The sequence below is a fragment of the Cervus elaphus genome, chromosome 25 (genome assembly GCF_910594005.1).
Source record: "Cervus elaphus chromosome 25, mCerEla1.1, whole genome shotgun sequence".
In the NCBI taxonomy this organism is placed as follows: domain Eukaryota; kingdom Metazoa; phylum Chordata; class Mammalia; order Artiodactyla; family Cervidae; genus Cervus; species Cervus elaphus.
In genome coordinates, this window is record NC_057839.1 from 40487499 (window position 1) to 40513173 (window position 25675).

General features: G+C 40.4%; 1 protein-coding gene across 6 annotated transcripts in view; it reads right to left on the reverse strand.

Annotated features, from left to right (window-relative positions):
- The window catches only part of SPEF2 (sperm flagellar 2), a 187736-nt gene that overhangs the window by 71364 nt on the left and 90697 nt on the right, over positions 1–25675 (reverse strand). For all 6 annotated transcript variants that reach the window (XR_006337807.1, XM_043887575.1, XM_043887577.1 and 3 more), the window contains 5 exons: positions 23482–23556; positions 13061–13209; positions 6592–6719; positions 6370–6508; positions 2717–2854 (listed from right to left, as the gene is read on the reverse strand). Coding sequence is in view for 5 of the 6 variants with exons in the window: in XM_043887575.1 (XP_043743510.1) it covers positions 2717–2854; positions 6370–6508; positions 6592–6719; positions 13061–13209; positions 23482–23556 (629 nt within the window). In the remaining variant the exon portion in view is untranslated. The remainder of the gene's footprint in view (positions 1–2716; positions 2855–6369; positions 6509–6591; positions 6720–13060; positions 13210–23481; positions 23557–25675) is intronic.

The window sequence follows — 25675 nt, forward strand, 5'->3', positions numbered from 1 at the left end:
CTCTCACATCCATACATGACTACTGGAAAAACCATAGCTTTGACTAGACAGATCTTTGTCGGCAAAGTAATGTCTCTGCTTTTTAATAGGCTGTCTAGGTTGGTTATAGCTTTTCTTCCAAGCAGCAAGCGTCTTTTAATTACATGGCCATAGTTACCATGTGCAGTGATTTTGGAGCCACCCCCCCCCCCTGCCAAAATAAAGTCTCTCACTGTTTCCATTGTTTCCCCATCTATTTGCCATGTGAATTTTGTCTTATAGACTGTTAATGAGCACCATGTTGGGGATAAAACAAAGAAAAACTTTGCAACATCAGTTTCAGAAATCCTGGGTTAGCACACTCAAAGAGTTTCTATATTGCAGGGCATCTTGATAATAATAATATGTCAGTATTTTTGTTAATGTCCCAGCAAGAAGGAAGGGTAGAGTACATAGCCCTTCCCAAAATCTTTGGAATCATCAAATCCTTGTTTTGTGAAACATCTTGTAGTAGTGTTCTACAGAATTCACCTTGGGAAACACTTATCTAGCCATAAACCCTTGAAAACTTTCAAAAAGATTTTTGTCCCCTTCACAAATATGCACAAGATTCTGCTTATGGGCTCCTGGACCAGCAGCTCAAGGGCCTGCAAAGTCTGTTATTTGATGGACAGTTCCAATCATTAGGCTCTTCTTTTCACTTATTGAACTGAAATCTACTACTCTCTTGGAGTTTGCAGCTTTGTTTTTTTCCCTTTTTTATAGGATTCTGTCAATCCACGTAGAACAAGGCCTTTTCTGTTCTATTGGCTAGCCTTTAACTATGGAAACACTGATGACAAACCAGTGGTCAGAGGTACTCGCCCAGGAGTTAGACTCCCTGAGTCCAAATCCCAGTTCTCTCTCGATTGGCATGTGGCACTGGTCAAATTACTTCATCTATGTTTGCCTCGGTTTCCTCATCCGTGAAATGAGCATTAAGATAGAATGTACAGCCTAGGGTTCCTGTGAAGGTTTAATGTATTGCACATGAAGAATCCTTAGAACCATGTTTGGCACATAAAGATTAAGAATTTAATACATATTAGCCTTTGTTTGCTGTCTTTTCCTTTACCCTCTTCCCCCCCTCCCCCAGTTGGTTTTAGATGTAGATTCTGTGTCTCAGGGAGAGTCTGAAAGGCAGGTATTGTGGGGTGTAAGAGTTATGCCATTTTCAGAAGAGGTGCATATTGCTTGGACTTCTGTGAATGACTTACAAATATTCTCTAATCCCTTTCCCTTCACCATTGGATTTCTGTTATTTCTACCCTAAGCTTTTGACACACCTTTACCAACATTCAATCTCCATTGACCCAAAGTGGCACCCCAGGGGCGTCACCCCAGCGGGTTTAGGCTGCTGGGTGTCTCGCCTTCAGACTCAGCACAATCCATGTCTTGCGGCTCTCTCCTGATCCCAGAGCCGGCAATCAGTGAGGCAGCTCCTGTCTCTTAGGCTTCTGCCTCCGGTGGTCCACGATTGTCTCCTGGAGTGCTGGGAGTCCTCGCCGTCAAAGTCACTTGTTGAACAAGGATGTACTGAACACATCCTGTGCACAGGTCTGGTGAGCCTCAGCTAACTATCCTCATTTCTGGCAATGACTTCTGTAAACTAACCAGTTCAAGACCTATAAGGTACCCTTTTCCACTGTATCCTCACTGCTATTTCTTAGGAAAGAATACTCCTGTAGACTCAGCTTGATTACCAAGAAACCCTTCATATTCCCCTCAGTGTGAAGAGATTATAGACAGGTTTCTCCCTAACTCCAGGCTCCTGATCTTCCTTGTCTGAGAGTATTTACTTTAGGAAACTTGTCTTTGTAAGCCCATTCTCTGTCACTTTGAGATGTAAATCTCTTCAGATCTTTCCTCGGGTTCTAGGAACCAGAACTGTCTCTGTCAAGGACCTGGGAACCACCTCTTTGAGATGGAAGCATATGAGGTGAAAGAAGCAGCCTTAAGTCCCTGTCCTCTGGGAGGAGAGGAGCCTGACTTAGGAAGACATCTTGCTCCAAGCTGTAGAACTACTTGCGTCAAGAAGAGAGGAGAAAGTTTACTTTTCCTTTAGGTGAGGCCAGTTGAGAAACACAGGCTGCCCATGACACCCCACCCCACTCCAGCTCTTAGAAACACTCCAGCCCTTCTTCTTGGGAGAGCTGGGTCTCCAGACTTGGTCTGTGCTCTCTCCCCTATTGTTGATGAGTTTCTTGGGATAAAAATCAACCCCTGCCTCTTTAGCTGGTCCAGCACGATTCATTATTTCAATGGGCTGCAAAAGCAAGTTAATCAGGTTGTTCTGATGAATGGTCTGTGTTGCCAATCTGGACACAAATGTTTTTCAGGAATCAAGTGCCCACTGAGACTGATCTTCCCATGTTCTGCGGCAAGGCTTCAGGTGTCCACTGCAGGGAGATGGCGAGGTAGTGACCCAGGACAGACACCATCTCTGTTGTCCCCTCCACAGCTCCAGGCTACCTGCAAACAACTGGTGAGGTGTTGCTTGAGATGTTCCCAGTTCTGGTGTTTGCTTGAAATGGTTTATTTCAGCTGAATTCCTTAGCAAGTTGGGGCTCAAGACTGGGTCGGGTGCTCTGAGTGAAATAAGCTCCAAACAGCCCCTTACATTCCCAGAGGGGTGGTTAACAGGAGGGCTATGGCCATAGAGGGCAGAGTCTGTGTCATTCTGACCAGCCACTCTTACCTGCATCAGTGAGAAAAAATGGTTCATGGCGATTCCCATCGAGTCCTGCAACCAGCTCTCATTAATGATGTCCAGACGCTCCTGCTCTGCTTCTTCCTTGCGGGCATCGCAAATGTCCCACAGGCGGTCCCGTAAATCCTGAACACAGAGAAGCAACGCCGTGAGGCTTCAGAATCGAAGCTTGGAGGACCTCCGTGTAATTAAACTAAAATCCTTTGTCTGTCTTAAAAACGTGCCTGAAGAAGATTTAGATCTAATGCATTCATGTATTTTATCCTTTCGCTCAACAAATATTTATTTTGCTTCTACTCTGTCAGGTCCTCACTTTCTAAGGTCCCCCTCAGCATACCCTGTACCCATGTCCAAACCCACTGCAGTTCACTTTCTTCATGGGGGGGCCATGGTTTCTGTATTCTAATCCTTCCTCACAAGACTTGTTTGGTTGAAATAAGACCTCTCAGGGAATTTTGGAGGAAATGGTGTATTGTTGGTGGAAGAAATCTGTAGCTCTGTGGAGTCCAAGGGCACACATAGGCTTGCTAATGAATCATGGGTGGAACATGTCATTCACCAAGAAATGGTGTTTGACACATAATGGGCTGTCTGAAGATAAGCTTTGTACTACAGAGCTAGCAGTAAAATCAAATCTTTTAAAGATCCCATCTCTGCCATTTACTAGATCCTGAGCAATAATGATGATAATACCTTTCTGTGTGTGTCACTGCATCAGAAGAGAAGTCAGTGAACTTATATTGACTCATTGAATGCCTCCCAACAAACTTAGGTACACTTATTATCTTCCTTTTGCAGGTGAGGATCTGAGTCAGCCACAGAGAGGTGTTTTTTTTTTTTTTCCTGAAGTCAGCCTATGAGCAAGTGGTGGAGTCAGGATATGAGCCTGTGGGCTTGAGTAAGATGTACCACTAGATTAGGGCTCAGTTACTTGACCTGTGAAATGGGGATATTGTTTACCCTTTGGATGTGCTGTAGTCAGCCTAAGCCTATAAAGCACTTTGATCCCTGGGTTGGGGAGATCCCTGGAGGAGGGTATGGCAACTCACTCCAGTATTCTTGCCTGAAGAATCCCATGGACAGAGGAGTCTGGAGGGCTACAACCCATGGAGTCGCAAAGAGTTGGATACGGCTGAAGTGACTTAGCATGCATAAAGCACTTAGCACAGTATTCAGCATACAATAATTTCTCAATTATAAACACTATCATAGAAATTCATAGCAGTAAAATACCTGTTTAATAAAAATCCCATTAAGAAAATATATATAGTCCAATAAAACTTGACAGTTTTCATAACATTAGTAATTTATTGAATATTAACTGTGCATTAGGCATTGTGTTTATGGCCTGACATTGATTACCTCATTCATCCCCACAATAACCAAGAGAGAAGTTCCTGATGAGAAATTGGATGCCCAGAGTGGTTAAATCACTTGCCGATGGTTTCAACGTGGTGAAGTCAGGAATTCAAGAGCAAGAAGCTTTATTCCAGTGTCCAAGAGAGTTTTATTTCTGTGATGCTGTGTTTATGGAACACTTAGTGTTTTGGTTTGTTATCTTGTGGGGGCTTCATGTGAAATGAAAAGATCACCGCCATTTTTATAGCTGTGTGCTAACGGCAGAAGAATACACTATTATTTAGAGCTGATCCGGGTGTCTCTGGGGTCTTTCCACAAATGCTCTATCAGACATTCAGTGAGGACTGGCTTGTACTCCCCACACGTTTATACATTTTTAAAAAGACAGAGGAGGAAGCAGGGGCCTTGTTTCTAGTTCTCATTCTGTTTCTGACTCACTTGGAGGCCTTAGCAAGTACTGTATCTCCGCAGTTTGGTTTTCTAATGGTAAGATGAGGATAACACAATAGCAGAGCCTCATCATTAACTTCTTAGGATTTAAATGAAATAAGCCAAGAACAAGGACTGTTACCCTGAATAAAGAGGTTAACTACTGGCAAATAGGATTATGGATTTGTCATTTTAAATTTTTGTTTGTTTTAATTACACATCTAACTTGTATACAATAAACAAATGGTACTTCAGGAACTAGGGGAAAAGTGCTCATAAGATATTTTAAGTCTAAAAACCTTCTCATTCTACTAGCAATCATCTGATTGATCTGGGGCAAGAGTTGATAGGAGGGCTGGCTTTGGGAATAGGTAGGAAACAGAAAAGGCAGATATGTTTTAGGATTAAGAACAGGTAAAATGCTTCAGTACTGGGGCATTTGTTAATTCAATACCTTCTTGATAGAACCTACCAGCACGCTGCTCATCCAAGTTACATCATGCCTTCACTTAACTTCAATAGCTCCCCAATTGGTTTCCCAATGCCTCTTAAACACACCAAGCATCCTCCTCCTTTAGTGCCTTTGCTTTTCTCTCTGCCTAATACACTCTTTCTCCCCAGATCTGCCTGACTCATTCATTGTTTCGTTTCCTGAATTTGCTCAAATATCACCTTCTCAGAATGGGCCTTTACACAATCACTGGATACTAAATAGTACATCAGTGCTTTTTCCTCTAGGCTCTTTGTCCTTCACACAGCTCTTACCAGTGACATATTCACTGTACATTTATGTGTTTATTGCTTATTCTTTGCATTCTGGCCCCCAGAATATAAACATCCTGACATCACAGGCTTTTTTCCCACTGTCAATCCCTAGCCCCTGGAACAGTGCTGAGACCCTGGTAGATGTTCAATAAATATTCACAGAGCAGATGAATGGGTCATGGGGTAGAGCTTGGCAATTTGTTGTTGTTGTTGTACAAATAAACATTGAGACTACAACCAGATTTGACCACTAGTAGCCTATAGTTAGGGCTTTCCTGGTGGCCCAGATGGTAAAGAATCTTCCTGCAATGCAGGAGACTCAGTTTGATTCCTGGGTTGGGAAGATCCCCTGGAGAAGGGAATGGCAACCTGCTTCAGTATTCTTGCCTGGGAAAGCCCATGGATAGAGGAGCCTGGCGGGCTTCAGTTGTGTCAAGGGAAAGAATTCCCCTGACAGGAAAAGGTAAGAGACAGGAAATGGTAAGAAATCGAAATCAGGCTTCTTAAACATCAGAGGATATTTTCTAAAGCATCAGGGTAATATATACAAATATATACTTAAATGTATACTCCATTTATGAATTTATGAAAATCTGCCTGTCGACCAAGTACCAGGCACTGTGCTTGCTGGAGATACAAAAATGTGTTAGATTTGGTAGCTTCCCTCAAGGGATCTATTCAATAGAGGCAACACTTCAGGCTTTCTGGAATGTTCCCTCATTCCCCTTCTCACTGACATCAACCAACCATTTAACTGCATCGAAGACAGGCACATACTTAATACCAGACTTGGACAGGCTTACGTGACCTGACAAAGTGGTTAAGAGTGTACAAAATTAATAGAGGCTGGAATGATCTTAGATCCCTGGCCTTGGCTCCTCCTTCCAGAAGCATGGACCACTGGATTCTCACTCTGAACTCAAAGTGCTAAAGAGCCACTGCTCTTGAAAGTCGGCAGGTTGGTGTTCAAACCATTTCCCTTCTCATCCTCACACATCAAGAAAGTAATGAGGGGGTAAATGAGGCTTTTGCAGTGGGAGGTTTGAGAGTGTGGAGACCTGGGCCCCATGAGTCACAGATTCCCTTACATTCACTCTTTGGTGTAGCTCAGCCTTTGTTTCCTCATCATCCCATAGGTCGTCAGGAAGGGAGTTGAAATCCGCCTGCCACTGAGACACGAAGTCTTGCTTGTGGTCTGGACGCCTCAGAAACTGCTGGAAGCTTGTTCTGTAAGGCATTGGCAGAATGAGACAGAGCTTACATGTCCTCGCTGTAAACTACATGGCTGGAACTGTGAGAACTTTACTTACCTAATATCATATAAGTAAGCAAATACGGTATGCTGGCCTTCTCTCAGCTGCCTGAGTACTGTTTTGATGGAATTTATATAGGAACTTTCTATCAGTTTCCAGTATGGTACTAAAAATGATGGTATTTCCTGTTAAATGACAAAGCATAAAAATCATAATTTCAAAGGGAAAATACTTCTGCATAATTGAGTCAAAGGGCACTACTAAGTGGGAGATCAAGATGCAACTGCGCTGGGACTTCCCTGGTGATCCAGAGGCTATGACGCCACACTCCCAGTGCAGGGGGCCTGGGTTCGATCCCTGGTCAGGGAACTAGATTTCACATGCGGTACCTAAAAGATCCAGCATGCAGCAAATGAGAGAGCAAGCACAGCCAAATAAATAAATATTTTTTAAAAAGATGCAACTGTGGCTACTTAAAGCATCTCTGTGCAACTTCTGGCTCCTCCCCCAGCTAATTCCTATTTCAAACCATTCTTTGTATTTCAGCTCAGACATGTTTGTTTCCAGAAATCCTTCCTTGAAACCACAAGAGTACAGGGTCATCCTTCATCCTCTGAAGTTCGGATGTCCCACTTGAGCACCCTGTACTTCTCCCTTTAGAGCACTGATGGCATTAGTTGTAACTGCTTATGTTATTTGCCTATATTCACCTCTAGAACAGCAATCTCATAAAACCAGGAAGAATGGTTATCTTATTCACCACTGAACAGTTTTTCCTATAATTAGCACAGCATCTGGGGCATGTTAGGTGCTCAAGAAATATTTATCAAATGAATGAATTGAATGATCACAGACATCTTATCTTGCCTAGGTTGGAGAACACCTAAGGGCTCATGTCACAGTGATTGATGAGTTATTTCTCTGAATTCCCCCTTGAGGTTTCACATTTGCTGTAAAGTGTACCATGAAACCTGGAAAGTTTCTTTTATGTTATTTTTAATGATGCAAATTAACCATCAAAACCAAGAGATAATGAAACAAGAAATAAAATTGAAGATATTTATTATATTTAGTACAAACTTTCTGTAGTAGTTATTCCCTTATTGGCTGTGCATTTATTAGTCAGGGAACACACACATAGGGACCTTGGAGGTCATTTGGGCTAATTTCCTCTCCAACTGAGAAATGACAAGAGATCCAGGGATAGATTATCCAGTCTTCCTGTGGACCTCATTGATTTCAAAGCAACTCCCATCCAGGGTCACACAACTTGTGTTAGTGGAAAGTTCTTCCTGTGTTATTCGCCTTCCTGTAGTTTCTACTTATAAGCCCTAGCTGTGCCTTTCAGAGGACAGGCTACATTCATACTGTCTTCCCTGTGACAGCCTGTTAAATATTTGAAGATGTGAGAGAGGAGATGTAGGCAGTCATTCAGGATGAAACTTGCTTATTTTTGTATTCCTGGCATCTGATAGAACATTTGCAAATAACAGGTGCTCAACAAACATTGATATTGGTGTAAGTAGACTCAATTAAACCCAATTTATCATCAGTTAAATTTTTAGGAGACTGGATGGCTCCATCTAGTTCTATTTAAGTTAATTTTATTAATATTCTATTGGGGCTTTCCTGGTGGCTCAGGCAGCAAAGAATCTGCATGTAATGCAGGAGACCGGGGCTCAACTCCTTGGTCAGGAAGATCCCCTGGAGAAGGGAATGGCTACCCACTCCAGTATTCTTGCCTGGAGAATCCCATGGGCAGAGAAGCCTGGAGGGGTACAGTCCATGGAGTCGCAGAGTCAGACATGATTGAGCGACTAATACTTTCAATATTTTATTGGGGTATAGTTGATTTACAATGTTGTGTTAGTTTCACATGTATAGCAAAGTGATTCAGTTATACATATATGTATCTTCATTCTGCTTTAGATTCTTTTTTCAAATAGGTTATCACAGAGTATTGAGTAGAGTTCCCTGTGCTATACCGTAGGCCTTTTATGGTTATCTATCTTATATATAATAGTGTGTGTGTGTTCAACTCAAACTTCTGATTCATCTCTCCCTCCATGTATGATTCTATGTTCAACCATACTTTAGTATTTCATTTATCTAAATTAAACATTTACAGTTCTTTCAATGCTTCTCTCATATCATTTTAATACCTTTCGCCTACATAGATTCCCTTCTGGTTTCCACTTTTAAAAAATAATCTCTCTTAAAAGATATGGTATCCAGAGTGGTGCTTAAGACCATTTTACATAAGTCTACTACTAAACCTCAGAATTCCCAGGTGACTCAGTGGTAAAGAATCCACCTACCAATACAGGAGATGTGGGTTCTATCTCTGGGTCGGGAAGATCCCCTGAAGGAAGAAATGGCATTCCACTCCAGTATTCTTGCCTGGAAAGTCCCATTGGCCGGAGGAGCCTGGCAGGCTATAGTCCATAGGGTCACAAAAGAGTCGGACATGACTGAGCATGCACTCATGCATGCATACACCAAAACTCCCTCCTAGTGACTTCAAGACATTAACACTCAGTACTTGGAGAGTTACCACCCAGGAATGGACCTCGTTGAATATCCTGCTCACTGCTCTCATTTATCTACAAAAACTTCATAAGAAATTGTCAAATACTATTTTGAAATAAAAATATACTATGTTTATGGTCCTTCCCTGACCCACCAACCCAACCTTGCTATCAGAGAAAAGGAAAGGGCCAGTTCAGCAGGACTCAGGCTTAATGAACCTATCTGAGCTTTGTGTGATTATTTTGTATGTTATAAGTGTTCAGAAATGTTATAAGTGTACATATATATATATATGTATATATATAATATATATATATTATATATATAATAACAATAATTAATAATTTTCTTTTACATTTTGTCAAGGATTAATCTCTGGATCACTGGTCTTGGGCTTTCCTTGTGGCTCAGATGATAAAGAATCTGCCTGCAATGTGGGAAGACATGCTATTAAATCTCATCCACCTTCAATATTTAGGCCTTTGCCCACATCTGATCTTCCAGATTATACTGTATCTTCTGTGATTTCTGTGAGTCATTGATAATGTCTATCTGTAGTTTCTTTAATTCTCTGGGATGTGATTTTTCTGGGTCTAGGGACTTGAGGTTATGTGCCGTGACTAGATGCTAAGACCTATCCTTTCCAATTAAATAGTCTTCTCTTCATTGACTGAAGCATAATAGGAAATTGGGTAGCCAAGGCAAGTATCCTCCAAGCTTGAGAAGCTAGAAAGCAAAGACCCCTCACTCCACCGCCTCCTTAGTTTTCTCTGCACCCTCCTTGTGGCTGGCAAAGGGGGAAGGACCCAGGTTCCCCTCGAACTTGGTTGCTGCCTCCACCTGCAAGAACCAGATGTGGAAGCAACAACTTTCTGTCTCTGTGTCTTTCCACATGCCTATCGAAGTACATCTGGGGTCCCTGGAAGGCTTGGAACTAGGTTTACCTGATAAAGTATAGGATGAACATATATATATATAATTGATTATGCACATATATATCTATTTCATTGATTATCTAAAACTCAAATTTTTTAACTGGGCATCTGTCTTTCCTCTCTGTATGCAGGTAAGCCCTGCCGCTCACCTGTTAGAAGCTTAGAGTGGAAGAGGAGTAGGGTAGAGCACGTGGCCTGCTTTGTTTCCAGGTTCTAGGCTACTTCCGGTCACAGCAGAAGGAGTGCTGTCCCTGGTTTCACTTAGGTAACTGGAGGTCTGGGCTGTGTATCCTTCCATCGTCCCTACAGACTGACTCCCCATCCTTCACGCTTCGCCCTGCTTGGTGCCCTGGGAGGCCGACTCACGTAAATTACTTCAGGAAACTCCCTTGCCTTCCTCCTCCCAGGCAGGGACCATGAAAACAAGAAGGACATGAGTCCTGGTCAAGTGTTTGCCTGCTCCTCCCTGCTGGTCGCTGCAGGGGCTGCATCCTCTGGGAAGGCCACAGCCCCTGGCAGCTGGTTCTCTCTGTGCACAGGTCTTCTTGAGGTCTTCACCTGCATCCCCAGGCCTCACCTTCTCAGGCCCAGGAGCAATAATAGCTCCCACTGAGGATAACAATCTAACCCTTGTAGATTTCCTTATTTATTGAATACACACACACACACACACACACACACACACATGAGCTTCCCTGGTAGCTCAGATGGTAAAGAATCCACCTGCAATGCAGGAAACCCCAGTTTGATTCCTGGGTCAGGAAGATCCCCTGAAGAAGGGACAGGGTTCCCACTCCAGAATACTTGGGCTTCCCTGGTGGCTCAGCTAGTAAAGAATTCGCCTGAAATGTGGGAGACCTGGGTTTAATCCCTAGGTTGGGAAGATCCCCTGGAGAAGGGAATGGCTACCCACTCCAGTATTCTGGCCTGCAGAATTCCATGGACTGTATAGTCCATGGGGTTGCAAAGAGTCAGACACAACTTTCACTTTCACTTTTTCTTTCATACACACACACACATATATATACACAAACATATATACAGGCTTTCCAGTGGCTCAATGGGTAAAAAATCCACCTGTGGTGCAGGCGATGAGGGTTTGATCCTTGGGTCAGGAAGATCCCCTGGAGTAGGGCATGATAAGCCACTCCAGTATTCTTGTTTGGAAAATTCCATGGACAGAGGAGCCTGGCGGGCTGCAACCCATAAGGTCATTAAAAAGTCAGATATGATTGAAGTGACATAGCACTTACATATATATATATATAAATCAGCCTTTGTTCAGTTGTCTTTAAATTATCATCTGCTTTCTGCCAAGACCCTGACTAGAAGATCTAATACAAGGGAAGCTTGCGTCTTATCTCAGTGTAAATGTTTATTTTGTACTCCTGTCTTTTAGTTCCCTCTTGTCCTCTGTGAATTTATTTCTCTCAAGGGCATCAAGGTTTGGAGTTAAGGATTAGATTTCACTATTTTCGTCTCTCACTGTCCAACTCCTGCCCAATAATATCATTTTAATCTTATCTCCTTCCCATCAACCACTTCTGTATACTGCTTCTATGACAGTTTTTGAATATATTTAGTTTTCAAAGTAGCTACTATTTGGCTGAGTGAATTATACACATCTATATTGATATCATATAAAGTTTTCATCTTCTAATATTTCCTGTTCTAATCTCCCCATCAAGGCTAATTAATCAACTCTTCAGAGCTCTATGAAGAATCTCTAACACAGTCGTCACTGTATTTGACTCTGTATTGAATGCAGTGAATTATTTCACATCCTTCTACCCTCCTCCAAAGGGTTTATTATTTAATTGGAGAGATAAAGAAGACATTTCCTAGGAATGCTCAATAATAACGCAACTCATGACTGGGTCTCAAGTGTCTGGCACAGATTGTCAGGGCTGAGAGTTCACAAGAGTCGAAAACCATGGAGGACTGAAATTAAGAAGACAGGGACTAAGGCTTTCAAAAAGTCTTGAAAGGTCATTCTGTGTGAGTTTCCCAAGATGACTTATCTATTAAAGCAGCCCATCTACTCAGTGTTCTGTGGTGACCTAAATGGGAAGGAAATCCCCAAAAAGAGGGGATATATGTAAACACACAGCTGATTCACTTTGCTGTACAGCAGAAACTAATATAGCATGGCATAGCGACTATACTCCAGTAAAAATTAGTAATAATCATTTAAAAAGCAGCCCAGTTTGCCAAGGTGACAACTGGGCTTTGCAGCTGTCAGAGAATGAAGAACCGAATGAAGCTCCAGGGCTCAGCTGGACATCCCTTTGCCGGACACTGCTACTGCTAAATCACTTCAATTGTGTCCGACTCTGTGCCACCCCCTGGACGGCAGCCCACCAGGCTCCCTCGTCCCTGGGATTCTCCAGGCAAGAACACTGGAGTGGGTTGCCATTTCCTTCTCCAATGCATGAAAGTGAAAAGTGAAAGTGAAGTCGCTCAGTCGTGTCCAACTCTTAGCGACCCATGGACCACAGCCTACCAGGCTCTTCCATCCATGGGATTTTCCAGGCAAGAGTACTGGAGTGGGATGCCTTCTCTGTGCCAGACACTAGGGTACCCATTTATTAAGGTCAGGCCAGGCAGCTCCCTACTCACTTATGAGCTGAGTTAGCTTCAAAATTTTCCTTCTATTTCTAAAAATTCAGGGGTTAAACATCATATGAAAGCATTATGATGTGAGCATGAGAGCTGGGTTGGAGGGCTGTAATTTGCTGGGTCTGTGTTCTGGGGAAGCTGTCCTTCCAGAAAATTGCATTTCTGCCCGTCCTTGGGGAGAAAATTGGTCCTCACGGAGACCATTTACTCTCCTGATTGCGTCACTCACCAGCCGCTCAAAGCATGACTCAGAAACTCAAGGGTGCAGAGAAAAATATGGAATGTGGTTCACTGAGTATCCTCAAACAATCATCTCTGCTTTTTGATAAATACATATATTATCAGCCAAGAAAGGCCTTTTGGATGGTGCAAATAATGATGTGAATCTTACTATAAAGAGGAGAAAGAAGAGATTCTACTAATTTGAGTCTAAACTGCCATACCTCAGGAATTGGTTCATTTACATACACCCACTCCTCTGATCCAGGCTTCGATGGGGCTGGCACTACTGGGACCGGTGAAACATCTGTAGACTCGGCAGGTGATTTCTTGAGTGGAATCTTCCCTCCTAGTGATTTTCCTCTAGGAGAACCTTCAATATGCATATTAAATCATGCCATTACAAGGATATGGATGGGGACAGATTCTGATGGAGGATTAAACTTATGATTGCTATGAGCCTCAGGCAATTCATTAACTACTCTTTAAGCAACTTTGGGCAGCCTTATCAAGTCAAAAAAAAAAATCTCCTTCTCTATAGCCCCTAATTGTACCAATGATACCAACAGGAGGTTATTTACTTATTTTAAACAATACTATACTTCTCTTGTCCAGTTAGCTATGGAAAGCAACTTGATATTTCATTTTCATCTCTGTCCTTGCTTCCACAATGAACACATGGTTTTTTTTTTTTTACAAAGTTTAGACTCCAGAGAAAAGTGCAATTTACTACTGCAAAAAACTGGCAAATTGAACTATCAACTTGAAAAAGAAAGAGGATAGTCACAACAGGAGCAGTGCTCTTGGTGTTTACTGAAACCCAGGAGAAACTGCTGGGAGAAAGGATGCTATTGTGAGTCAGCCAGAGTCAGTGAGGGATGGAGGGGAGAAGAAGGGGTATTGTAGCTCTTGAATAGTTCTATATTCCCTGGATCAGACAGAGGGTTTCTAATCAGGGAAACTATATTTCTTACTACAGTCAGGTTGTATGGATGAAGGCAACCCCTGTGCCAAAAGCCTGGCTGAATTAAGGCATAAGGTGGTGGGGAGAGGGGAGGGGAGGGGAGAGTAAGAGTGAGAAGGGAAAGAGAGGGGAAGGAAGAGGAGGAAGAAAAGGAGGTTGGAGGAGCAGAAAGAGAGGCCTCATTTTAGCTCAGAATCCAGAAAGAGCATGCACTAGCTGAGAACACCAAGGGGGATTTCAGGCCAATGAAGTGGTACCCATGTGGTCTGAAAGATCTTGTGACTGAAGAAACTACCTTAACTCAGAAAGCACCTGTATTTCCTTAAAGGATCAAAGTTATAATTTAGGAATTCATTCAGTTTAAATTTAACTTACTTTCAGATTCATTGTTAAGATTTTAGACGCAGTTTATAGATACCTATAGAATTTGCAGCACTTTCTTTCCTCAAAATATATTTCTTTAGTGAATATTATTTAATGATGTGCTGTTTAGGAAAGTAAATACATCTTCCATTTTTATACTAGTTAAAAATATATGGATTATAAGTAGACAAGAAATTATCAATTATGTACTGTGGACAGTTCAGTGCTAAAAACGGTACGGCTATCTACAAGTTTAAAGTTGTATCCAGATTTTATTTTAAATTAGAAAAATTTAAGAACATCTTTATTCAGGTAATAACCAAAAATGCTCATAATTTGAGACATTTTTCTATATGATAATTTTTTTATTCTCTGACCTGAGTTTCTGGTAAAATATGTGATAACACTATCACTACTTTAAGATGAATTTCTCTAAGGAGAATTTCTAAGGATAACTTTGTAACTATGAGATTGGAATGAGTTTCTTTTTCTTCTTTTCTTACATATCATGATCATTCAGTGAAAACTAAGAAAGCTAGGAAGTATTTTTGAACCACTGTGCTTTGACCTTATTTAGATTTTATCTAATTGTTTTAAACAATCAAAATGCTAAAAGGAAAAGATGTGAATGAATTAAAATGTATCTATTGGCATAGTGAGTGAAAATAGATATCACATTTGAACAAAATCTATCAACATCTCAAATTTACAAAAGGCAGTCCTTTTAAAGTATTACTCATGTGACCATGTGAATATTTCTAAGATGTTTGCTTTCATTGGAAGTTGAATTATTAGTCCTGAGGGTAGCCATTCTTCTTGCATGAAAAGTTTGAAGGGTAATCTGTTCTTAGCACACGGGAAAGGTAGATTTTAGCAGTTTTTAGTCCAGTTATTAGAATCTAATTGTATCATGCAGAAGCCCATGGAGTGAGAACAAGTAGATAAAATGAGGTATACAAGAAAAACACAATTTTATAAGGTGAACATGGGATTTATTTAATGATTTTATCTGTAAATAAATAGTCAAAGTTGAAACAGCAGAGCAACAGATTTGAGCAATGATAGTAACATACTAGGAGCTCAGGAAAGGTAAGAAAAACACTTGATCAACTGAAGAAAGGAATCTGAAAAAACTGGAACACTTTCACATTAAGTTGGCACTATTCAATGAGTTAAGATTGTAGGAAGGAGGATAAGATGTAAAAAGTCTGATTTTTTTTTTTAAAGAAAGGCATTTTTATTACCTTTCAGTCTTAAAACATGCCCTAGTAGAATCTGATTTAATTAAGAACCTCACTGGGTAGAAACTAGAAGATTGGTTAACAGTGACAGCTTCCTTATTGTTTTGCTTCAGCAAGAAAACATTTTGTTGTTAACAGATAGTGCTAATAGTTGCCTGGGCTGCAAACATTGGCAACTGAAGTGGAGACTCAGGATGCCTTGGATAAATGAAAATTTTAGCTCTGAAGCAACGTGGCCAGGAAGAGAAGGGTGTCAGTGATAGGTAAGGATCCAGATATGGAACATGAACCAGCTTCTCTAAATCACTTACTGAGAAGCTATTTCGGAAGAGTTTTCTCTCCTTGTTGTCCTAGAATTCATGTTGTTACTCTGTGTGGAGCTCAGTTCAGTTCAGTTTAGCCACTCAGTCATGTCTGACTCCTTGAGATCCCATGTAATGTAGCACACCAGGCTTCCCTGTCCATCATCAGCTCCCGGAGATTACTCAAATTCATGTCCATTGCACTGGTGATGTCATCCAACCATCTCATCCTCTGTCAACCCCTTCTCCTCCTGCCTTCAATCTTTCCCAGCATCAGGGTCTTTTCCAATGAGTCAACTCTTCACATGAGGTGGCCAAAGTATTGGAGTTTCAGCTTTAGCATCAGTCCTTCCAATGAATATTCAGGGCTGATTTCCTTTAGGATGGACTGGTTTGATCTCCTTGCAGTCCAAGGGACTCTCAAGAGTCTTCTCCAACACCACAGTTCAAAAGCGTCAATTCTTTGGCGCTCAGCTTTCTTTATAGTCCAACTCTCACATCCACACATGACTACTGGAAAAAACCATAGCCTTGGCTAGATGGACCTTTGTCTGCAAAGTAATATCTCTGCTTTTTAATAGGCTGTCTAGGTTGGTTATAGCTGTTCTTCCAAGCAGCAAGCATCTTTTAATTTCATGGCCGTAGTTACCATGTGCAGTGATTTTGGACCTCCCCCTCCCCCCCAAAATAAAGTCTCTCACTGTTTCCATTGTTTCCCCATCTATTTTCCATGAAGTGATGGGACCAGATGCCATGATCTTAGTTTTCTAAATGTTGAGCTTTAAGCCAACTTTTTCATTCTCCTCTTTCACTTTCATTAAGAGGCTCTTTAGTTCTTTGCTTTCTGCCATAAGGGTGGTGTCATCTGCATATCTGAGGTTATTGATAATTCTCCTGGCAATCTCGATTCCACTTTGTGCTTCATCCAGCCCAGCGTTTAGCATGATGTACTCTGCATATGAGTTAAATAAACAGGGTGACAATATATAGCCTTGACATACTCCTTTCCCGATTTGGAACTAGTGTGTTGTTCCAGGTCCAGTTCTAACTGTTGCTTCTTGACCTGCATATAGATTTCTCAGGAGGCAGGTCAGGTGGTCTGGTATTCCCATCTCTTTTAGAATTTTCCACAGTTTATTGTGATCCACACAGTCAAAGTTTTGGCATAGTCAATAAAGCAGAAATAGATGTTTTTCTGGAACTCTCTTGCTTTTTTGATGATCCAGCGGATGTTGGCAATTTAATCTCTGGTTCCTCTGCCTTTTCTAAATCCAGCTTCAACATCTGGAACTTCACAGTTCACATACTGTTGAATCCTGGCTTGGGGAATTTTCAGCATTACTTTACTAGCATGTGAGATGAGTGCAACTGTGTGGTAGTTCAAACATTCTTTGGCATTGCCTTTCTTTGGGATTGTAATGAAAACTGACCACTGGTCCTGTGGCCACTGCTGAGTTTTCCAGATTTGCTGGCATATTGTGTGGAGCTGGAGGTGTGGAATGTAGACTACTATAAAGTGATGAGGACTGGTTATTTGGGATCACTTATAGGCATCTGGTCCCATCACTTCATGGGAAATAGATGGGGAAACAGTGGAAACAGTGTCAGACTTTATAGTTTTGGGCTCCAAAATCACTGCAGATGGTGAATGCAGCCATGAAATTAAAAGACGCTTACTCCTTGGAAGAAAAGTTATGACCAACCTGGATATCATATTAGCATATTAAAAAGCAGAGACGTTACTTTGCCAACAAAGGTCTGTCTAGTCAAGGCTATGGTTTTTCCAGTGGTCACGTATGGATGTGAGAGTTGGACTGTGAAGAGGGCTGAGTGCCGAAAAATTGATGCTTTTGAACTGTGGTGTTGGAGAAGACTCTTGAGAGTCCCTTGGACTGCAAGGAGATCCAACCAGTCCATCCTAAAGGAGATCAGTCCTGGGTGTTCATTGGAAGGACTGATGCTGAAGCTGAAACTCTAATACTTTGGCCACCTCATGCGAAGAGTTGACTCACTGGAAAAGACCCTGATGCTGGGAGGGGTTGGGGGCAGGAGGAGAAGGGGACGAGAGAGGATGAGATGGCTGGATGGCATCACCGACTCGATGGACATGAGTTTGAGTAAGCTCCTGATTGGTGATGGACAGGGAGGCCTGGCGTGCTGCTATTCATGAGGTTGCAAAGAGTTGTACACAACGGAGCGAATGAACTGAACAGAAAGGATCTGATTTTAGTATAATTATAATCAGTGATAAACACTGGGAACTCCTTAAGTCAACTTTGCAAAGGATTTGCCTTTCTGCCCACAGTCTTTAATAACCTGATCTGGAATCAATAATTATATCCCACTTTTATTTAGTCCCACGACTCTGAGCAGGATCCTGTTGTTTTGTATATTTACTTATTCCCTGCAATAGCCACAGGGAAGTACTTTTACGACCTCATTTTACACACAAGGGAGTTGAAACAGGCTAAGGTCAAGTTGTCTGCCCTTAGTCACCTGGATACCATTTAGATGGTAAACAGGCAGAGCCAGAATCTCAGTCCAGGCAGGCTGACTCCAGGGTCCATACATTTGACTATCATATTTGATTGCCTTTAGTGTCTATTGATGTAATTCATGTTCAGAAGTGTTCATTAGGCTGATATTTAGAAATCTGCAAGTTTTAGAGTTGCCCTTTTAATACTATTTACTTGGCTCATAAATTGATTTTAAGACTATTCTATTTACATTGCATTATAATTGTTACAATTTAATTTTTCTGCTTGTGGTGAAAAATCTATTAAAATTACAGTCTGAGAAATCAATTAATTGAAAGGCTAGATAATAGAGTATAGATAATATTATTTAATTCATTTAAATTAGATGATGGTGTTAAGGCAAAATCCAAGGAAGTTCTGAGAACACTGTGGAGAGTTAATATGGAGTATAGATTGCATTCACCAAAGTGTGAAGAGGCTCTGACTTTCCCTTCTTTCAGATTAATCATTCCTAACAAAATATTACCTTATTTATTTTGACTCTCAATTTCCTCATCTTTGAAGTGGGAAATGATCATTGCTACTTCACAGGTGGTTATGAGGATTTAGGGAGATTATACATAAAAATGATCTTGCATAGTGCCTGGCATATAGATGATCTAGGAATTTCAATTCCATTTCACTCTCATCTTTTTTCCTCTGTTCTTCCATATCCTTACAATGAAATGTCATTAATGTTTATAACATTGACATAATATTTATGGCTAAGTGACTTGGTAGCACCTAAACTATAAGTTAAATCAGAAGGCTAGCACTGGAACAGTCCCAATACTAATACATGGGCAGGCTGACAGAACTAAAGAGGATGAGGTTTCCAAGCATTTATTTATAGAACTCTAGTCCCAACAGGGGCTTCCCTGGTGGCTCAGATGGTAAAGAATCTGCCTGCAATACTGGAGACCCAGGTTCGATTCCCTGGGTCAGGAAGATCTCCTGGAGAAGGAAATGGCAACCCATTCCAGTATCATTGCCTGGAGAATCCTTTGGACAAAGGAGCTTGGTGGGCTACAGTCTATGGGGTCTCAAAGAGGCAGACATGTCTGAGCAACAAACACTTTCACTTTTTAGTCCCAGCGGATACTCCTCTGAGAGAGTTCTGCAGTCACATGTTTGGGATATTACATAGTGTGCCTCCCACTGACTTAGAGATAGATGATCATAGGACATACACATCTATATCAACATCTATCTCCGTGGAGAGTAAATATATTTTAACTTGGTGTAACACAACATTTTTCTGAAATTGGTTGATTAGGGAAAACTCTTCAATTAGCCCTTACATAATACCTCCTAGGTAAGATCACAGAGTAGAAAAGTCCTTATGTTATGAGGGAATAAAATAGGGCCATGACAAATGGTTGAAGATAATAAATTCTTTAAGAATACCATAAATACAATTGCAAATGGCATTTCAGTGTCAAGATTAGCAGGGAGAAGGGTAGGGACTGATCTAATACGCAGAGAAAAATAAAGATGAGTCAAAGATGCCAACAACAGGAAACAAGGATAAGTTTAAAGGAAGGAAAAAGGAGGTGGCTCCTCAACCCATGCTTTCCATATAATTAATTGGTATCAAATAGCTTGTGAAGTAAACAGACAACCAATTAATAGTATTCACCTCCCAAAGGTATTAGTTCCAAATATAAAGAATTAAAATTACTAAGGCTTCTCTTAATGAAGTAAATCCTATTATACATGCCAAAACAACAGTACTTCTACGTGGAAGAAAGACTTCTAAATCTTGATCAAGAGTTCATCTATTTCAAATATTATTCAATACAGTAGAAACTATGTTTATGGAAATAGAAACAGACAGGTAAAATAAAAGAAAAAAAGAGTTCTTGAATTACTTAAACTGAGCTAACTGCATGATTTAAATGAATATATATTTTGCTGGGTGAAGTTGTATTTGCTTATGGTTCATTTGAGTATACTTTTACCTAAAGATGCTCTCAAAGCATGTGCATTATTAGGTCTAACTTGATGATTTGGACAGGACTGGAAAAGGTAAGTTTTCATTTTAATTCCAAAGAAGAGCAATGTCAAAGAATGTTCAAGCTACCGTATAGTTGTGCTCATCTCACACACTAGCAAGGTAATGCTCAAGATCCTTCAAGTTAGGCTTTAGCAGTATGTGAACAGAGAACTTCCAGATGTACAAGCTGAGTTTAGAAAAGGCAGAGGAACCAGAGATCAATTGACAATGTTCATTAGATCATAGAGAAAACAAAGGAATTCCAGAAAAACATCTACTGCTTCATTGACTACACTAAAGCCTTTGACTGTGTGGATCACAACAAACTGTGGAAAATTCTTAAAGAGATGGGAAAACCAGAGCACCTTACCTGTCTCCAGAGAAACCTGTATGCAGGTCAAGAAGCAACAGTTAGAACCAGACATGTAACAAAGGACTGATTCAAAATGGGGAAAGAAGTATGTCAAGGTTGTATAATGTCACCCTGTTTATTTAACCTATGTGCAGAGTACATCATGCGAAATGCTGGGCTGGATGAATTACAAGCTAGAATCAAGATTGTCAGGAGAATTATCAACAACTTCAGATATGCAGATGATACCACTCTAACGGCAGAAAGCGAAGAGGAGCTAAAGTATCTTTTGATGAGGGAGAAAGAGGAGAATGAAAAAGCTAGCTTAAAACTCAACATTCAAAAAACTAGGATACTGGCATCTGGGCCTATCACTTTACGGCAAATAGAAGGAAAAAAGTGGAAACAGTGACAGATTTTATTTTCTTGGGCTCCAAGATGTGACTGTGGATGGTGACTGCAGTCATGAAATTAAAAGACTTGCTCCTTGGAAGGAAAGTTATGACAAAACAAGACAGCATATTAAAGAGCAGAGACATCACTTCACCGACAGCTGACAAAGGTCTGTATAGTCAAAGCCATGGCTTTTCCAGTAGTCATGTACGGATGTGAGTTGGACCATCAGGAAGGCTGATGACCTAAAAATTGATGCTTTCAAACTGTGGTGCTGGAGAAGACTCCTGAGAGTCCCTTGGACTGCAAGGAGATCAAACCAGTCAATCTTAAAGGAAATCGACCCTGAATACTCATTGGAAGGACTGATGCTGAAGCTGAGGCCCCAATACTTGGGCCACTTGATGTGAAGAGCCCACTCAGAAAAGACCCTGATGCTGGCAAAGAATGAGGGCAGGAAGAGAAGGGGACGACAGAGGATAAGATGGTTAGATAGCATCACTGACTCAATGGGCATGAGTTTGAGCAAACCCTGGGAGATAGGGAAGGACAGGGAAGCCTGGTGTGCTGCAGTCCTTGGGATCACAAAAAGCTGGACACGACTGAGTGACTGAAAAACCACAACAATGCATAAATATATTTCTTTTCTATTTTTGATGATTCTATGCAGATCTTTCATTTGCTTTTGCTGATCACAATGAGAAAGTAAGGGATTCGTAAAGTAAAAGTGAAAACTATTCTCCTATTTGTAAACAGGTGAGAGAAAGCATATCATAAATTATAGCCAAAACTCTAGCTAAATTTATAATCTTACCAATGTTAACTCAACAATGACTAGTTACATAAACCTATCAGGTTATATAATCAGAAAAGGGTGAGATTCTTTGAGAATCATGGATATGCATTTTCGAATGCCAAAACAGAGATCCTTTTAAGCCCATCATTCTGTGAACATTGCACATTTTGGGGCTGCTATTGCACTGGCAGTCTGTAATGAAAAATTAAGCAGTGGCACATACTTCACGACAACCCCCTGAGCATGTACTCCACAGAAGTCAACTGCATGTATCCATAACTGCATTTCAATCTTTAATTTGTTGCTGTATCAGCTCCAGGGCTTTCCTGGTGGCTCAGTGGTAAAGAATTCACCTGCCAATGCAGGAGATGTAGATTCGATCCCTAGGCTGAGAAGATTAACTGAAGAAGAAAATGGTAACTCACTCCAGTAGTCTTGCCTGAGAAATTCCATGGACAAAGAAGCCTGTTGGGTTACAGTCCATGGAGTTTCAAAGAGTCAGACACAACTTAAAGACTGGCAAAAACCACTACAATGTTGTAAAGTAATTAGCCTCCAACTAATAAAAAATAAAGGAAAAAAAAAAAAGACTGAGCAGGCACATATGTAGCAGCTTCAACACTATTGTTGTTTAGTCATTAAGTCATGATTGACTCTTTTGCAGCCCCATGGACTGTAGTCCACCAGGCTTCTCTTGTCCATGGGATTTCCCAGGCAAGAATACTGGAGTGGGTTGCCGTTTTCTTTTCCCCGGGATCTTCCCAATCCAGGGATCAAACCTGTGTCTCCTGCATTGGCAGGAGGATTCTCTATTACTGAGTCACCTGGGAAGCCCAGTGGGTTCAACATACAATGTAACTAATATGCTTTTAAGAGCCTGGTATTTCTCCTGCCAACTATCAATTATTTACAAAATTTTATTCCCCTTATTTCACAGAAACAGTTAAGATAGAAAATAAATGAAACTAGATCAGGAAAAATACAACCTAAATTAGAAGGGCAAGGCAAGGAGAGGAATTAGAAAGCAGACTCCAGGATACAGGTCCTTGCTTAGAAACTAAAATCTTAGATGCTAATTTGGTTCTGAATTTCTAGACAGCCAATATGGAAAAGGCAGTGCTATCATTCAGAGGTACTAATTATTTAGCCATGTAGAGGAAGAAAAATTCTCCAGTCCCTTTCTTCTGAATGAAATTTCCCACCTAGGATTTTACACAGAGGCTACTGAATGATGTAATGGGCATTCTATCCCTTCAGAAAATGAAATACCAGGTTATTAGTAGTATAATGAAACTATCTCCACTGCTGCTGTGTTGAGGACTTTATATCAAAGAACTTATCAGTGAAAGCAATTTCATGGAATCTTTCCAAGAAAATATGGTTCAGTATGTAGTTTTCTGATGGCATAACTTAGCCTAAGGATAACACTTATAATATTTATGATTGAATATTCTGTATCTTAGATATCAGAGAAAGTAACGGTGCCTCACTCCAGTACTCTTGCATATCCTCTAAATTATTCCTCACAAGCATCACTTTCTTCAGCAGGACATTTGGTAAGAGCCAGGCTACAGAAAGACTGAGGTTTTCTTTGGCAAGGGTTTATGATTGACAAATGCCTGAAAGAAGGGCTCAACATACATTACTACATAAATATCACTATTTTCACCGAGAGTTATAAAATGCAGAATTATATTTAATCATATTTATCTTAATTTGTACCTTTTCTTTTGAGTGAAGTTTCACTTTTCTTCCCTTTTCCTTCCTGAAGAGGTTCTCGATTACCATGCGGGGGCTCTAAACAAAATTTAACACATAAATATCATTTATGATTTTTTTTGATAGCTGGGTTATGATTTGTAAGCAAGCAAATGTGATTTCTCAAAACAGCTATATTTGTGAACTGCCTAAAATGGCTCAGACCTTTACTGTGAGTTAAAATTAATCTGAAGTTGGACTATGGATTGAAAATTCTTGAATGACAACCCTGATAGGACTATTCTATTTTGTGACATTGAGAAGTTGAGTCCTAAGTTTAACATTAGCATTTGGTAGTGAATTTGCTTGTTGTTGTTCAGTTGCTAAGTCACATCTGACTATTTTTGACCCCATGGACTGCAGCACGCCAGGCCTCCCTGTCCCTCACCATTTCCCAGAGTTTGTCCAAATTCATATCCATTCTGTTGGTGATGCCATCCAACCATCTCATCCTCTGTCACCCGCTTCTCCTTCTGCCTTCAATCTTTCCCAGCATCAGGGTCTTTTCCAATGAGTCAGCTCTTCCCATCAAGTGGCCAAAGTACTGGAGCTTCAACTTCAGCATCAATCCTTCCAATGAGTATTCAAGGTTGATTTCCTTTAAGATTGACTGATTTGATCTCCTTTCTGTTCAAGGGACTCTCAACAGTCTTGTCCAGCACCACAGTTCGAAAGCATCAATTCTTCGGTGCTCTGCCTTCTTTATGGTCCACCTTTCACAACAGTACGTGACCACTGGAAAGACTATAGACTTAACCATACAGACCTTTGTCAGCAAAGTGATGTCTTTGCTTTTTAACACACTGTCTAGGTTTGTCAGTGAGTTTGATTATAAACTCTTTAATGCAACATACATATAGAATTTTAAAAGTTAGTCACAAGTACATTTGAAGCAGATGGCTCTATTAGTATTTGGATATAGTTCACTGAAATGATGGTTATACAATAAGATGACTGGATCTATAATAAGAATGATGCCAAAACACTTTGAAGGAGAGTTAAATAAACACATTATTTTGATATGGCACATTCTTGAAGTTCTCTTGACCCCATACTTGGTTGCCTTGTGACATTTACATTCCATTGTGCCTTGACTATTAACTTGTAATACAAAGGATGGTTTGGGAATATATACATTGGATTCCCTGGAATCTAATTAAAAGACATGCTGGAAAGGGGGAAATGGGAAACTGATGACCTGGAGGCCAATAAGATTTCCCAAATAATAATTTGGTTTTTGAAAAAATCACTACATCCCACATAATTCACCAAACAAGTTCAGTCATCTTTCTCCATTTGTCTTGGGTTACAGTTTGTTCCCCCTCGTCGTAAGGATGCACATATGGGGCAATTTAAATGTCTGTGATAGAGTTTGTCTGACCTATTCTCTGTGTTTAGAAATGACAGTTATAAGAATGTGTAAATGCATAACATATCACTTATGTTTAAATATCTTAGCTCCAAAAACAAAGATTCCATAGAAATAAGACAACCTCTTTTGTTAGTTTCTATAAAAGGACTTTTAAACATCCAAATAGCTAAATAGTTAAACACCAATTCATTCATAAATAAATAAATCCAAAGGTATGAATTAGTTTTTTTTTTTTTTTTAGAGGTAAGGTTAATAAAAAAAGTCTAGATAACATCTTAGTACCTTTAATAACAATACTCTGGGTAACCAACTTTTTAGCTCTAAACTTTAGCAGAAGGCAACAGAAAAGGGGGTGAAAATAGGGACACCTAAGCTGCTGAACTTATAAAATATTGTGAGCAAGTCTAATTTCTGCTGGGAGTAGCATGAATTCTGCCTGTTTGAAAAAATTATTTCCAAAATGTATTCTGAAATCTCCAAATATATTCTTAGCAGCATGGATAGCACTACCATGCTTTGTCACACTCAGAACTTTAGTTTTAAATTACATTCTGACATTTGATAGTGGACTTGATAATAAACTCTCTAATGGAGCAAAATTGTGAAGTTTTAAAAATTTAATCTCAAGGGTACTTGAAGAAGATAAAAAATGCAGAACTGTAAAAAATTAATAAACAGAAATCGCAATTAAACAGAGTTGAGAAACCAAAAGGGGGAGATCTTTGGTCCTAAGAGGATAGTATTACCCAATAGGAGGAAGAAAGACTCCTCTTCTTTCCTGACACG